The following is a 16,613-nucleotide window of genomic DNA, read 5'->3' on the forward strand; positions in this document are numbered from 1 at the left end:
CGCAGACGGCCAGGGGGTGGGGCCTGCGCAGCTTCCTTGGCGAATGAAATTCCCAAACAAGTGCACCTCATGTGAAGAAGCCTGGCTGAGTGAGGAGATGACAGACACTTTCACGCTCCGTGACCGCGTGGAGTGACAGAGCTGCGCGCAAACGGTCCTCCAAAAAGCCACAACTGTTCGATTCCTCACAGCAAATGAGCAGATTTGACCGGGCAAAAAGATGCGAGGCAGTTTCTTTTCAGGAACATCATCCTTTAAACTTCAGGGATTCCCTAAATATTTACTCTCAAGTCTGCATTCTTTAAATCTACATTTGTGTCCGTTGATCATAGAGTCAAACATTTGTTTGGCTGCTGGACAGGGGGTAGGGGTGGGGGGTGAAAGTCCTGATTAGATGCAAACTTTTCCAACCTCTGACAAAAAACGTTTTACCCTCCGCTGGTTGATAGATGGAATAAAACCAAAACATTCTATGTTTGAATATTTTTATAGCTACAGACTCACGACGCAGAACATTAGAACTCTATAAAGATGATTTGTGTGCAAAACTTAAATGAAAAAAGGTCAAAAAGACAAGTTTTGATGTGACAATAAGAGCTTTAATGAACTGGCATACATTATTGTCTTTAAGGACATTTCTGAATGAACATGTGATCATTAACCTTTCTATACTGCTTATTAATGTTTTAACTCATTCTTTGGGTTTCCATTTAAAATTATTTCTCATTTTGAAAGATTAGAACTAAAAATAAACCAGTTTCTTCCTTTCTCCTTACAGATTTATAGACTGGAGCACAAAAAAAAGGAAAAAGAAAGTCACAGGCAGGACACCGCTTCTGAAAAGGTCCTGTATGCTGACGGAGCGGTGCAGCATTGTTCTTCCCAGCATCACTTGCAGCAGTCAGCAGGTCGAGTGCTGCAGCACCCCCCTCCTGTGGCCGAGACGAGGCCCTGCTCGCCGGACTTGAGGGCCAGCTCGAAGGGATCCGCGGCGTTCGCCTGCATCAATAATTCAGCGTTAGGAGCTGAGAGCAGAGATGTTATCTGGCTTCGTGCAGCAAAGTTGAGTGCCATCAGAAATCAAAGCACCGCCCACCATGCTTGACAGCGCAGGATTGTTTTCAGTACTTGTAGCTGCAGTTTTACAGGAACGAATAAAGGTGGTCCTATCAGCTAAGACCCGTGTGGGGGTTATGCAGACTTTCTCCTCCTTGATTCCTTCAGGAGGTGGGCGTGGTGGTTGGGGGATGGGTGTCAAAGGTAAATAGTAAACTGACTGTAATGAATCACTTCTAAAGTACTTTCCACGCATAAACGCTTCAGCAGAAGCTAAAAGAAGTGGTTATCTATGAGTACGAGAGCTTTGTAAAACAGTCCAGCAATATTGACAAATGTGTACATGTGCCTGTGGACGTCTGACACCAGGAGCTGATAAGATGTCACTGCAAGAGAAGAGAACATTCCTTGCTGCTCAAGGTTCCCAGCATGACTCCAGTCCGATTATGTCTGCAAGCAGCTGCTCAACCCTCCGAGTGTGTGTGTTGCTGTGTGTGAGGCACAGAGCGTGCAGCGCGTGTGCGGCCGTGGGTGTGTCACGCTCTTCCAGCTGGTATCGGAAACACACTCATCTCCACTGTGACAAAGGCGCACAGCAGAATACTTCATTCCTCAGACTGTCTGGGAAACACTGACCTCAGCTGGGACGCTGCGGGGCTCACAGGAGCCCCCTGGTGGCTGGAAAGTGAAGTCGTCTGCAAACCTGGAATGTTTCAGGATGCTGGCCAGCTCCAGGTCCACCTCCACTGGCTCATTGGCCTGCAGATATTACCACCATGTTAAAACATTTGCGTACACAAAACCTGGTTTCTGCAGGACTGACACACAGACCTTAAAGGTGTAGCAACAGTCAAAGTGGAGGACAGTCTCTGACCCTGGAATCCCTCCGTTGTACATCACCCGACAGGCCTTGGACTGACCCCTGGGGAGCTTGAACAGGCGGTATGTGGCAGAGACAAATCTGAAATCACCTGTGTGACAGAAGCAGATAGGAGAATCAGACCTGATGCTGGTGAGCAGCATTGATGTCTGAGGAAACGTCCTGGATGATCAAAACACTTAAGTGGATCGATGAGAACAAATGATGAAACTAAAGCTGCTGCGTGAGAACATTCCTTCCTGTTCAGGGTTCCCAGCACAGGAGGGTGGGGCTTTGATTTCTGATGGTTTTCTGCAGACTAACAATCATCACAGCTTTGAATGAGGAGTGTGTACAGTGTGCCTCTTCTGGAATCAAAGGAGGCGGTCCTGGAAACTAGTTCCTCACCATTGACCCCCAGCCTCTCCAGGATCCTAAAACAAAAGTCAGTTTGGAGGAAGATGAACCAAACAAACGGCTGAAATAATATGACACCAAATATTTCACATATTGGAATAAAGCTGTGAAAGAAAAAGCCTGGAGCAAGATTCATGAGATTTGCACCGCTTCAACATGTCACACTAAAGGCCCGTACACACCGGGACGAATATTCGCCAGGCGTTATTCGCCAGCGTTTTTCGCTACGTTTTTTGTGTTCACACCCAGGCGATTTTCGCTGACGATGAGCCGAGCGAACATGCAATTTCATTCCCTGACATTAGATGGCGCTTAATGTAAACAGAAATACTCCTGTACACAAGGTGGCGCTGCGCATTTTTACGCTTCTTAAAGTCGCTTTTTACTCAGAAGAAGAGAGCAAGTATTTACGCGCTTGTCAGAATCATACAAAGAAAACATGAATATTTCAAGCATCAGTAGCTCCAACTGGTGCTTGGTTCGGGGATATTTTAGAATGTCCGTCATTATTTCTTCACGGCAGTGTAGACGCTACTTGGCGTCTATCTTCTTCGCTGGTATGTGTGCTCAGCAAGGCAGTTTCGTGTTTGAGCGCCCCCAAGTTGTGTTTTACTGTAACGTCAGAAGCTCCAGACACGTGTGCAAAAGTGCCATTCTCATTGGTCGAATAGATTTCGACGCGACGCATAGAAAAAAAAAAACGAACCCGAGGCGTTTTTTTTTTTTTGACGCTTTGACGCGTGGCGTTTTTTCGCGTCGGTGTGCACACTCTCATTGGTGCCCTTTGTTTAGTCACGCGGCGTTAAACGTCGGCGAAAATCGCCGGCGAAATTCGTCCCGGTGTGAACGGGCCTTAAGCCTATTCTAACTGAGTACATGGGTTAGTATCGGGATGCGACAGTCCAGTGTGAACACCATATTCTAAGAGAGTGTTAAAAGACCGGTGTTCAACGCGTTTGTGACACAGTAGTGTTGTCTACTTGTCAACTGTGTCAAAATTCATCACTTTTAGACATAACATAATACAAGAACAAGATACACCACAGGTATATATTTGTTTATTGCTTTTTTTATTTCATTCCCTCCCTCTTGTTCCTGGTGCCCAGAGTACAAAATGATGCCGAAGGACTTCCCTTCCTGTTTGAGGGTTCTCTACAGACGGGTATTTTTCCTGCTGCCTTTAAAACGGCAGTGGTGAAACCGTTACTCACGAAAACTACTTTAGACCCTTCAGTTTTTAATAACTACAGACCTGTGTCCAACTTGCCATTTTTAAGTAAGGTTTTAGAAAAACTTGTTTTTATTCAGCTGAATGAGTTTCTCTCTCAAAACAACATTTTTGAGATAAACCAGTCTGGTTTTAGAACGAACCACAGCACAGAGACAGCCTTGTTAAAAATCGTTAATGATGTCAGATGTGCCTTGGATTCAGGTCAGATCTCAGTACTAGTTCTACTAGATCTAAGCGCAGCTTTTGATACTGTTGTTTACCTGATCCTTGTAAACAGACTTAAAAGTCTTGGCCTTTCAGAGACTGTTCTCAAGTGATTCGAATCGTATCTCATGGAGAGATACTTTATGGTAAGCATGGACACACACTTTTCTGGGGTCCATGGAATTAATTGTGGAGTGCCTCAAGGTTCCATCCTTGGCCCCTTGCTTTTTAACATTTACATGCTTCCTCTGGGGAATGTCATCAGAAGCCACAACATCAGTTTTCATAGCTATGCTGATGATACCCAGCTGTACATAGCTATGTCTCCTGATGACACAAGACCAATAGAAGCACTTTTTTTAACTGTATTTTAGATGTGAAATTATGGATGGCAAATAATTTTCTGCAGCTCAACCAGGACAAAACGGAAATTTTAGTTATTGGTCCTGAAGCCAAGAGAGAGAAACAGTCTCTGAAGCTACAGGAACTTTCTATAGGTCATTCAGAAACAATCAGAAACCTGGGTGTTATTTTTGACTCTAAGCTAACTTTTATCCCACATATAAAACAGGTGGTTAAGACTGGTTTTTATCATCTCAAAAATCTGGCTAGGGTCCGCCCACTACTCTCTCTTGCGAATATGGAGATGCTAATGCATGCTTTTATCATGAGTAAAGTTGATTATTGTAACACCCTGCTTGCCGGTCTTCCAAAAACCAACATTAAGAACCTTCAGCTTCTCCAGAACTCTGCTGCACGAGTTCTTACAAAGACCAGGAGGCGAGCTCACATCACCCCAATTTTAAAATCCCTGCATTGGCTCCCCATATGCTTTAGGATTGATTTTAAAATACTCTTACTCGTTTTTAAATGTCTTAACGGTCTTGCGCCTTCTTATCTATCAGATCTTTTAGTAAAGTATGAACCCTCACGGACCCTGAGATCCTCTGGCACTGGTCTGTTGACCATTCCAGCTGTAAAAACTAAAACCTATGGAGAGGCTGCATTTCAGCACTATGGTCCCCGTTTATGGAACAGTCTGCCAGAGGACCTGAGAGCCGCAGAGAGCGTTAATGCTTTTAAGAAAAGGCTCAAGACCTATCTTTTTTACCTGGCTTTTAGCTAATGCTTTACTGCTTTTATTTATTTATTCAGTTATTTATTTATATGTACTTTTTATTTTTATTTTATTTATTTATTCAGCCATTTTATCTTGTTTTATGAACTTGAACCTGATTTTTAACGCGTTATTTTAATTAACCTTATTTTAATGTTTTATTGTTTTTATCAATATGTTTACTTTTTTATTCTCATTTTTATTTATTTGTATTTCCAGTGCTTCCTCAGCTGGAACCTCTCCCTCTGGGTCGGCTGCTGTTCAGCCACTGCGGCTCTAGATGGGGACCTGCATCACCGCTTAGCTGTGGTGGAGCGGTCCCCGCCTGTGATGCTGCATTTGGCTGTCTATGCGACTGTTCACGGAGGGGGAAGTTCCAATTATTAGCGTTTCCAGCATCCTGTTTTTGTGCTCAGCCTACGTCTCATTGTCGTTTGCCATCAGTTAGGGGGTGGGATGTGTGAAAGGAGTGGGGGGCTAGGTACGGGGAGGGGGGCCCTATTTATTTATTTATTTTTATTTATTTATTTTTAGATCGTCAATGCTTGTGTTTATACTTTGTTGTGTTTTAATGTAAAGCACTTTGTGTTATATTTTTATATGAAAAGTGCTTTATAAATAAAGTTTGATTTGATTTGATGCGTGTCATAATAAAAGCTTAGAGTTTGTGTTGTTATGTCTCTGGTCCTCCTTCTACGACGAGTTATCCGCCACATCTTAAAGACTGGTCCTTGAAAAATTTGTATGACGTTATACCGGTCCGCAGCGTTTTTTTTAGGACAACACAAGGGAATGCATTCAAAAATAAAGATAAAGATAAATAAAGATGCTCCAGGAGAATCAGCCAATCAGAGAGCAGGATAGACAGAATGTCAACCTGAGAATACAGAACACGTACTAGACTTTAAACTTACTAGACTTTAAATGTATAGTTTCGAGAGCCTTGTATCTTTTGCTGTCTTTTTTGTATTATTTGGTTAAAGTGGCTTCCTTCATGGGAAAGGCTAGCCAATCAACTGGAGCCCCTTAAAGACAAAGGAGCTCAGTGTGAAGGGGAGGCTAAGGAGATTAAAAGCAACTGTGCAGACATTTTGGGTTTCCTGTCAAATAAAATAAAGAACTCTGTTCCTGGACCTTCTAGGCTTCTCTGGTCACACTACATTGTGACAGCGTTATTGAAGGCACATCACATGCCAAATGCGCACGTCGCATAAAAAGCAGTAGACTGTGAAACTTTTCCGATTTTTTAAATTTCTGCTGAATTTCCACCCATTACGATTTTTTTTCACCAAAAGCACATATTTTCAAAATCATAAAATGTTCTTTTTTTAATTGGTTAAATGTAATCAACTGTGTCAAAGTTCTATAAAAAAGCCCAATTAGGGGGTATTCCATCAAATCTGGCAACGCTGCTTGGATGCCAAAGGAGTTGTAGTAGTATGGGATTCATGAAGATCCTCAATGGAAAACTGACATTTGATGAATACAAATCAGCAGTTTTCAGCATAAATAGTGAAGAAAGGGATTTCAAACCCAGGATGTCCAGCAGCTCCTTGTTGCCCACCGTGACGGGGGTGGCTGTCACCAGCCGCGGGAAACTAAAGCCTGTCGCTTCAGCCATCTGCAGGAGATCCTTCCACCAGAGCGCCCCACCAAGGCACTCACCTGACAGACCAAGCAAGACCAACGTGTCACACTTCTGACAGAGAAACAGCTGGGTGCATTCGCAGTCTGCAGGCTCCTAAACCACGTCCAACATGAAGAACACCAACCAGAGGAAATATTTCAGAAACTTCCGGACACATGCAGACATAAATGTGAGCAAAAAGGAATATACATTTTCATGTTGCTTGGCAGGTATTAATACACTACTGAATAGATGTTTTACAACACCTCTATTTTCTCCCAGTTTCAGGTGGTAGAGTCCAATGAACAGCTTGGAAAGTTTTTGTAAAGATTTCAGAATTACACAGAAATAACTTAAAAACCATGACCTACATGAACTATCAAAAGCAGTTCATAAGCAACAGAAATTGGGCTGAAAGTGGGCTTGGCAGAATGGCTCGAACATTTTAAATTGTCCACATGCAAGGAGCCACCGCATACTTTTATTGAGGCATCTGATTGGTCGGTTTATAACTAGAACACCCTAAACTACAGAAAAATATCATAAAAAAAGATTTTAAAAAATAAAAAACATGCTGAAAAAAAAATCAGAGCAACAATGGTTATTCTGACAAATAGAATGACTGAGAAATAGCTGTATATTTATCTAGAAGTTTTTGGGAATTTGGGTTTTTGGAGCCAATGAGCACTTCCATTTTAGACAGCCAGGAGGAAGGGGTCACTCAGACCAGCCCTTTATACATATTTAATGGCAGAGACTGAAATTCCCTTGAGCCAACATCTTGGATCACCATGTAGATGAGCATCATCTACTGACACTGACACATCATTCTGTCTTTCTTGCCACCTCTGATTTTGTGTCAGGAGGATTTTGTTCCAACTTACCCCACAACACTTTATGGTTTCTGATTTGCTCTGGCAGTCTTCCACTGGAGTAGATGTCACTGAAGTAAAGCTCTCCCCCATCCTGATGAGCAGAAAGAACAGCGTTTGTGATAAAGACGGGTATTCTGCACAGAGCTCTTCATGAGTGCTGGTTTTCCGACAGCCTGAACCTTGAGCACGGCGTAAGCTTCAGACAGTACGCGCCTCTTGTCTGGAGAGAGATTGATCACGCAGTTGGAGCTACAAAAAACAAAGTGAAGGGTTCAAAAGACCTGACCTGTTGGGTAGAGACAGCAGGGGATGGTAGGAGATCTTACATGATGACATCAAACGAGTTCTTCTGCAGGCCCGCCTCAGTCAAAGCCTCGATGTATCCCTGCACAAAACTGACATTTGGCTTCTGGAAGCCAAACTCGATCATGTGATAATCCAAGTATTTTCTGGCCACATCTAGCTGGGAAGAAACGGTGATACATTTTCAGCAGAAATCAGTTAGAAATGACAGTTTCTTGAGTCTTATTGTGGAGAAACTGTGGTCTGATCCTTGGTTCACTTTAACTTCATCCAGGTTTTAGGAGACAAATTTCATCCAAGTTCCCCTTCACAGCTAGTTTCTTCTGAACCTTTCTCTGTGGTTTCAGTCAAGCTGTGACTAGACATCTGACTCAAGAATGATATGTTAAAAAGTTTTCACTTAGTGACTCTGGTCCTGTAAAACAAGCCCTCACCAACGTGCTTTGCACGTACTGTCAAGTTTTTCTTCTAAAATCTTTGGCTCTTTATCCGGAACATGTGCATGTAAATGTGGTCACTGATGACCAGCAGCATCTGCTGTGACTAAGCCTGAGCAACTGCAGAAACATTCAGGAAAGTGCAGAACGATTTCACCACAAGAAGAAATCATGAATCAGGTTTTTTCCAAATAGAAATTTGAAATGATTTCAAACTATTATAAGAGAGTAAAAATGTCATGCAGTCCCTTGACAAACTTAGTTTTCATGGTCAGCAGTCAGTCACTTTCAGGTGAGAGTTCTCCATTTCACAACTTTCATGGGCAAAAGTTCTCAGTGCAGCCAAATGCTGAAGAGGTTTAAGTTTGAGAGTTTTAGGACCCCGTCTCTGCCGTTTCTAGCCTGACACAGTGGATGCGCTTTGGGGGCGTGGCTGATTGTAATTAAAATCTTTGTTCGTATGGGGGGAAAAAAGGAGTAAAGAAGGTCCTGAAAAGGAACACAAAGTACCGCATGAGGTACGAGAGATAATACAACGAAAACTTAGAGCAACACTATGGATTTGAGTACATTAGAGCTCAGATGCTTTTAGGCACCTTTTATTTTTTCCTTACCGCGAAGGAGGGTCTAATGGCAGTGATGCCAGTTTAGTTTAGTCTGTTTAGTTAAAGTTTTAGTATTATCCTATTGAATTCTATGCATTTATGATCCTTTTTGATTGTATGTTTACCTTACAATTACCAGTACAAAGCCAATTGAGACGACTGTTGTTGTGAATTTGAGCTATACAAATAAAATTGAATTGAAAATTGAGTGCCTGAAAGAAGGAGAAGAAACAGGCAGATGCAAATACAACAACATGCATGGGAATAATATTATCTCAAAGTGCCCAATGCCTAACAAACACCTCCAAACTCTCTAACATCTCTTGCAATGAATCTTCAAGATCCCTTCTTCCCACCAACACCAGGAATGGTAGTTGCAACCTCTAACCCTGTGCCAGGGAATAATTCTTTAATCCCCTCTTCAGACTACACCTCAGCACCCACTTTCTCCCATTCCAGCTCACAGGCTGCTGCACCTGATGTAGCTTATTCTGCTGACAGACGAGGGGTAAAAAGTTTTGACTCTAGTGGAAACATTAGAAAATGTAGCAATTCACGGGTGGATGACACAGTCTGTTGAACAACCCCGGAATTATAAGCGATTTCTGCCTGCAGGCCTTTAGAACTCGGTTTACTCAAGTGTTTGAATTCAATACTGGATCAATAGCTTTTCATAAGCATTATGCCCCATTGTTTAAGTCATTTTTTTTAATGCATGCCAAAATCAGTGTGTGGCGTGGTAGAAACTTCCTGTGGCGCCCTAATAGTCTGTGGTTTACACAAATGTAATGGCCACATAACCCATACCTGGGACCAACATTTGGCTTACAAGCAGTTGGCTAAGAAACAGAGAGATTGCATTTTTATCATGCAGGGATGCTTATAGACATCTTCAAATCTATGTGCAGTTTCTGCCTGTGAAACACTTTGGCATTTGTGTCATTTAGTGATTATAACAGGAACTACAATTTGTTCTATGCTGCAGTGTTTTAAAGACACTGATTCAGCAGTTTATCAATCAGCCCAAAACATCACAGACTGCTCTCTACCCAGCCTTGAGGACGTGGCCTGCTTTTGCTACTTCAGCAGAGCTGTATGTAGTGATACATATGTGCCGACACATTGCAAACAAAACTTTATAAGCAACTTTCTAAGTAGCAAATTAAAATATTAAATATCTGCTTTCAAAAACTGTTTTTTGTGCTTTTCAAAAAATCTTTTTGCATATGCATTGCATGTTGTCTAAGTGTTGGTAACTACCTGTTGCTGTCAGCAGAAAAGAATATGCATGAACATTTTCCATGAACATTTTCTACAGCCTCTACGACTTGCTATTTCTTAAAGGTCTGCCCCTTTTTCGCTTGCAGACAACCTGTTTCCAGGAATAAGGGATTTTGTAATTAAGGCTTAAGCAGCAGATGATGGATGGATGGATGGAAAAACCTGAACCTGGGGGTCTCTTCACTTCATGACTGTGAAGGAGCATCTCTTTTCATCTTCAAAAATGCTGGCTGTTCATGCAGCCAACAGGTCACAGATATTCTGTGGTGCAGGTACCTGGGCCTCAGTCATGTCAATGCCAGTGACATGACCCTTCTGGCCCACCAGCTGACTCAGCATGTAGCAGTCCCTCCCACTGCCGCTGCCCAGGTCCAGGATGGAGCAGCCCTCCAAGCTCTCCGGCACCAGCAGACCGCAGCCGTAGTACCTGTGAGGTCACAGAAACTTGAATGTCCGAGCCGTGCGAGGAGCAGGTGAGAAGGCAGGAAGTGCTGCACTGACCGTGCGACGACTTCAGGGTGAACTTTCTTCAAAGCCTCGCGGATGAAGGCGGGGCTGGGCTGAGGTGGAGTCATGCAGGCATTGCTCTGCAGATCTGAGGTTGTTTTCAGCTTCCTGCCATAATACTCCTGTTCAAAGAAACGCCCTTCATCAAGGAGCTGCCACTAACCAGACGTGTTCCCGGAGAGACTCATGACTACAACAGGCCACTCTGCTGGTGGTACACTGTAAAACACCGACTTTAAGATGAGAAACTAGCAGGATCTAAAGCTGTTAGGTTCAGAGAAATTTCTGCACAATCAGCAAAGTAAAACCAGAAACTGAAGAAGTTCCACAAATATGTAACAGACACCAAACTGTTTCCCTTTGGTCCATTTTGATGACAACTGAAGCCAACCTAAACAGCTGCGACCTGAAGATAAAGCAGAGGTGTCCTTTCACCACGAGGCTTCTGCCATAAAACAAATGAACACATTTTTACGATGTTTAAGATCAACTTTTGGAACACATTCGTCGTCGGTTCTCACAGTTAACCTGAGCATTCAGCGGCAACAGATCCCACCTGTGACTGGTTGTGTGGGCTCAGCCTCAGCCACTCATTGATGTTCTGCTGTTGTTTTTAAAATGTTCTTGTAGCCTTTTTCTCATGATGGAGGACAAATATAAAATAACATAGGATTAAAACTGTGTTTGTGAGTATTTCTTTCTTTAAATAGCTGTGAATCAGGAGCAGATGAAAAAATACTGTTGGAAAAAGCTTGTTTGTGACGTAAAAACTCTGATGGGTGGGCCAAAGTCTCAATGCTCTGCTCCTTTCCAAGTCAGGCACTTGCTAAACGGAGGCTTACTTTTTCACCAATAGTCCCGCCCACAACTTAGAGGCGAATTTCTGATGTACTTCTGCTGCTCAACAGAAACTATGTCAAAGAGAACGACACAGATTTTTTCATTCAAACTTAAAACGTTGTGAATGTACTGGGAACACTTTTCCATCAGATCAATAGACGATCGGAGTAGGACTTTAACCCTTGTGCTATCCTAGGCACTTTAACATTGGGAGTTGGGTCATTTAGACCCACTAGGCAGTGCGCTGAACCTTTTTTCTTCAATGATTTGTGATCTTCACAGTGTCCATGGATTACATGAAATCTTTCCACCTTTATCCACCTTTGTCATGGTAGGGAGAACACGTCAATGTAAGGGTGGGGTCATCTAAGATAGCACAAGGGTTAAAGTCTAAAACCAAAGGTGTAGATTAAAAACACAAACCCAAATCCAGTTTCTGGTTTCATGTCTGCGATAAAGTCTTATGGACGACCTTGGTAGTATTTAGTCCCACTTGGCAGAAATTTAGAATTGAAAACAAAAATAACCAACGTGACTTTCTCATGTAATCAGCAAATCTTATTTCCCTGTATATGACAGGTTCAGTCTCCAGTATGGAACTGCAGAGACTAAAATCATTTTTTAATAACAAGTGGTTGAATAAAGTTTTTGGTCTACATTGCATTTCTATAAATAATAAAGCAGGGGTGAAAACTCATTTTCACAGAGGGCCACATCAGCACAGTGGCTGTCCTCAAAGGGCCAGATAAAACTTATACATGTAACTAAATGTTATAAAAAATAAACATAACTTTTCCTTAAAGTTAAATAACTCATTTATTATAAGTTTTTAAAGTGACAATTACAGTTGCATAGAAAACAAATGTTTGCTTGTTACTCTAGCATAAATCCTTATACATAGGAGTCTGACAGGTTAGGTTATATGGACAGTGTTTAAATCCTTATGTATAGTTGGCCGATATGATATTTCAAGTCCAATTCCCCCTAGATATGAATAAATACACACCAACATCTTTTTTCTAACTTTTATGCTCTCGCGGGCCACATAAAATGACATGGCGGGCCACATTTGGCCCGCGGGCGTTGAGTTTGACACATGTGTAATAAAGGAACCATAGTGTTGTTAAGATGTGGTGCAGAGACTGACAGACGTGTGACAGCAGAGCCTGATGCCTTTCTTTAAAGTTAACTGAGGAGTTTAAATGTAATTTCAAGAGTTGGCTAGGCTTCTAATGAAACTATAGTTGTTGTTGTTTTGACTAATTGATTGGTTTATGATTCAGCCATTTATTTCTGGCGCATTCACTTGTTTATTTTGCTGCTACCCTTAGTTAGTTCCTGAGAGAAAGCAGCAGACAGCTAAGAACGAACTGAGTGATAGAAAAACAGAAAAACAGGGGGGTATTCCAGAAAGCAGGTTATGCTAGCTCCCACGATAAGTTTGAGGCTAAGAAAGTTGATAACCTCAGCTTTCGGTTCCAGAAATGGAGGTATGTTTCAGGGTAGGTCAAGTTACCATGGCAACTCATGCTCTGAACATAACCTGGTCCGGAGCAGGTTTAGTTGAAGCTTAGTTTGTTTTCAGAGAGGTGAAGCAGCATGGCGTGTCCATTTGAAGATGATTTAGTGGATGAAGAAGCTCAAATAATACTTTTTCCACCATGAGAGGGTGATAAGACCACATATGGATGTTGGAAAGATAAACTTTTTTACTTTGATCTAACTCAATTATTTGCTTCAGTTAAGATAAATCATATTTTTTGTTAGAAATTTTTTTGTTAAAAATTACACGTAGTTTTCAGACAGTTATTTTCCTTTCGTTCAAATTAATTCAATTAAGTAGGTGTAACTTTGATGCTGCTGTTAGATCGGCACCGCAAGGGATTCTGGGATATCATTCCCTTTGCCTGTCTGAACGGATTTGGGTTTAAGTGTGGGTTTTTTACAAAATGTGTTTAGTTGTATAGCTGTTTTACTGTGTATCACCGTGTTTGGCAGAGCTATTTTGTCCTACTATGCTTACGTCTCTGCACCATGAGTGAGAGTAAAGGATAGGATGATGAGTTTATATAGCACCCCTACCGCTTAGTGTTGTTATGACAGTGACAGAAAATTCTTTAGTGAGTTTTTGCACTCGGTGCATTTTTTTCCGTTCTTTTTATTGTTGTAAAAATGAGCATATCTGCCGGCTCAAACTTAGACATATGAAAGTTCAAGAAATATAAGTAATTAAGATGGAAAAAAGATTAATGGAGTAATGTGACATTTAGTTAGATAAATACGTAAATTTGAGTTGTATTAACAATTATTGAGTTTGAATAAATTTAACTAAATTATTTAAATTATTTTTCAGCCGTGTTACTTTTTTGATGGACTTATAATTTTTAACCGCCGTCATTAAAATCTCAGACTCCGTCTCACTTCCGTCTCAAGTGTCGCGCTTTCTTTTTTTTCTCCACGCGTTTCCATGGTGACTCCAGAAATCAGCGATCTATTGAGAATGTCTTTATGTACCGTGCGTTAACCCAGGGTTACCAAGTCGAGCGTAATTACGCCAACTCATATCCGGTCTTTTGGAACCGACATACCCAGAGTAAGCAAGTTCAGGCGGATTTCAGCCAGAGTTCAGGCTCAAAGTCAGGCTAGTTTAAACATGCTTCCTGGAATACCCCCCAGCAGGCTGACTATAGTTTACACTGACAATGATGTTATAAATGTTCTGGGGGGAAAAAGTCAACACAAACAGTGTTTACTGTGTCACATGTTCACACATTACCACGGTAAATCCACAACTTGCAGCACTTTACCTTCACTACAATATCAAAAAACTTCCTGTAAAACTCTCCAACTTTTACCAACAAGCCTCACTGGCTTGGAAGTTGTTGCGTTACTTTTTGCCACATAAATCTGTAATTTGGAACAACAACGATAAAACTACGAAAAGCAAATCTATATTTAAGCCAAATTGGATAGAAAGGTTTCATTTATTTTTCTGATATCAACTATATAAATGGTAACCTATTTAATGATGAAAGGTTTTTGTAATTGTAATCTTTTCCAGTAACAAAATAGTCAATAGTATTTTGAAAGCCATCAGATCACGTTTATGGTGGCATTCTGTCATATGTGACTGTAGTCTTAGAAATATTAAATGAATTAAAGAGTGATGAGTACCTGAAAAAAATAGCATTAATAATAAAGTCAAACAAATACATAAAAAACTCTTACGTGATATTATCTAGAAAATATGTGCAATGCTAATTTTTCAGATAATGATCATTTTGGCAATAATTCCCCTGAATCTTGGTTCACCTTTTATAGAATAGCACACTTTCTTATGAGCTCCAGAAGCCATTGCAGCGATTCAAAAATAATGAATTAAAAATTAATCGTCTGATAAGTTTTCAACAGATACTGTTAATATATTTTTATTATTTTTTAAGATGTGTGTGTGTGTGTGTGTGTGTGTATTTATTTATTATTATATATTATATATTATAAATGCTTATTTACAGAAATGCAAAGTGAGAACGATTACTCCAAATTTTTTGGCTTTATTATAATAATTGAATTTCATCGACTTTACATTACAACCCCCTCAAAAATATCAATATACCCTCACAGACACCATACAGTATTTTTTTTTTCGTTTCATTTTTACTAAAAAAAAATTCTATTAACATTTTTTGACTTATAATTTCTTATTCACATGTCCCTAGCTGAATTCTTTTATATTAAAATGTTATTATTGTTATTGCTGTGTTTCCATTGCACGTATAATCGTTTTTGGTAATTGTGTTTATGTTCAATAAAGTTTAAGAAAAAAAGCTATTTACCTTCACGTCCACGTGGGTGGAGCTGTCAGAGAATCCGGTTCCGCGCGCGCTTGAAGAAGAAGCAAGAGTCTAGCATTTAGTATCACGTATGTGTCACGCTTCCGTCACGCAAACAACGCGCGGGCCCAGATATACTGCAATCTGTGAAACGAAAAAGAAGAAACCAAAGCTAGCCATACCTGCTGTCTTCAGCCATCGACTCTGAAATGTTTGGTGCGTTCAAAGTTCAAGTGAAATGTTTGGTGCGTTCAAAGTTCAGGTGATGCGTCACTTCCTGTTGAAGCTCAACAATCATTTCCGAAAATTTCAGAATAAAATAAAACACTGAAAAAATGAAATGAAGAACAGATGCCGGCACGTTTTTATTAGGTTTTAGTTAACTTCAGAAATTGCAACGATAATGGGTCATTCTACAGTTGGAGGGCATTTTACATACCACCCTTAGTTGAAATTATCTATGTACGTTTTTAAACACATTTATGAATTTTAAACACTGAATGGTATTCTTTAATTTGTTAAAGTAGTCCAGATGGGTTCTAGCTGCAGCAACTACCTTGAAAGGATGATTAACTTAAAATAAATGAAACTGTATGCAAACAACGAGTTACAGTTCATAAAAGGGGACATTCATTTAAGTCAGATTTTTTAGTGTGACCCACCAGAGTGCTGCTGAAAAGCAGAGACGCTACCGAGCCAAATGTGATTTAGAGAGTACAGAGGAGACAAGAGTACTTACTCAAAGAAAGAGAGAAATGAAATTAAAATGATATTATTTCTTCAACTTCTTGAGCGTTATTTGAAAAAACGAGCAGCAGACCTCATTAAAAGCTGTTCATTTTGTTGTCTTGGTCATTTATTTGTCACTTTTGAATGATGATCCATAATCAAAAATATTAAATCCATTATACTTTATGCAACCCTGTCACCACATCATTTTAATTGAAAAAGATGCTATATTAATTTCTCTGCTTATAAGGGTTGGACCCGTGTTTCTTTAAAGAGTTTATGCAATCATATTTGCAAAATGTGTTTGAATAAATATTGTACAATAAATACTTAAACGGGCCAGTTTTGAAAAGCAGGTGGAGAGAGATTTTGAGAGTTGATAAAATGAATTTAAATCAAGTCATACGTGACATTAAATGGTTATTCAGACAGAATGTTATTTGATGAACTTAATGGAAAAGGAATTTCATTTCAGAAATCAACAACTTTTTTCTGGTTGCTGGTTCCGACGTTGCACTGAGTGTTGTAAACACCAAATAAATCATGTAATAAAAATGACTAATGATTTGTTGACTGAGCTGCTCAAGCTTTTAATAGTTTATTACTTATTGTTGATAAATATGTAGCAGAACGTCAGAAAAGTGAAAGTTTATTTTTCAAGAATTTTGAAGCCCAAATGTCTCCCAATTGTT

General features: G+C 40.4%; 1 protein-coding gene across 2 annotated transcripts; it reads right to left on the bottom strand.

The window, feature by feature from the left end:
* Positions 1-577: 577 nt before the first annotated feature.
* On the bottom strand, positions 578-15,494 carry LOC144981270 (arsenite methyltransferase-like). 2 transcript variants are annotated; one of them, XM_078944030.1, is made up of 13 exons: positions 15,375-15,446; positions 15,196-15,244; positions 11,076-11,156; positions 10,871-10,925; positions 10,514-10,641; positions 10,289-10,439; positions 7,713-7,849; positions 7,566-7,635; positions 7,396-7,477; positions 6,418-6,549; positions 1,888-2,027; positions 1,693-1,815; positions 578-999 (listed from the first exon to the last, which is right to left on the bottom strand). In XM_078944030.1, exons 4-13 carry the CDS (start codon positions 10,886-10,888, stop codon positions 889-891), a joined length of 1,092 nt encoding a protein of 363 aa, XP_078800156.1. In that variant the 5' UTR covers positions 10,889-10,925; positions 11,076-11,156; positions 15,196-15,244; positions 15,375-15,446; the 3' UTR covers positions 578-888. The 2 variants fall into 2 exon arrangements, with proteins under 2 accessions (XP_078800156.1, XP_078800155.1); XM_078944029.1 differs by lacking the exons at positions 10,871-10,925; positions 11,076-11,156 and having other exon boundaries at positions 15,375-15,494.
* Between the last annotated feature and the right edge of the window lie 1,119 nt (positions 15,495-16,613).

Source organism: Oryzias latipes, assembly GCF_053564925.1.
Source record: "Oryzias latipes strain Hd-rR chromosome 1 unlocalized genomic scaffold, Olatipes_Hd-rR_3.1 chr1_Y_3".
In the NCBI taxonomy this organism is placed as follows: domain Eukaryota; kingdom Metazoa; phylum Chordata; class Actinopteri; order Beloniformes; family Adrianichthyidae; genus Oryzias; species Oryzias latipes.

Excerpts from the sequence above, each read along its gene's own strand:
- LOC144981270 (XM_078944029.1), bottom strand. Across the intron at positions 6,550-7,395 it reads AAACCATAAAGTGTTGTGGG|GTGAGTGCCTTGGTGGGGCG; the intron begins GTAAGTTGGAAC and ends TTGGTCTGTCAG. Across the intron at positions 1,816-1,887 it reads ACTGTTGCTACACCTTTAAG|GCCAATGAGCCAGTGGAGGT; the intron begins GTCTGTGTGTCA and ends TAATATCTGCAG.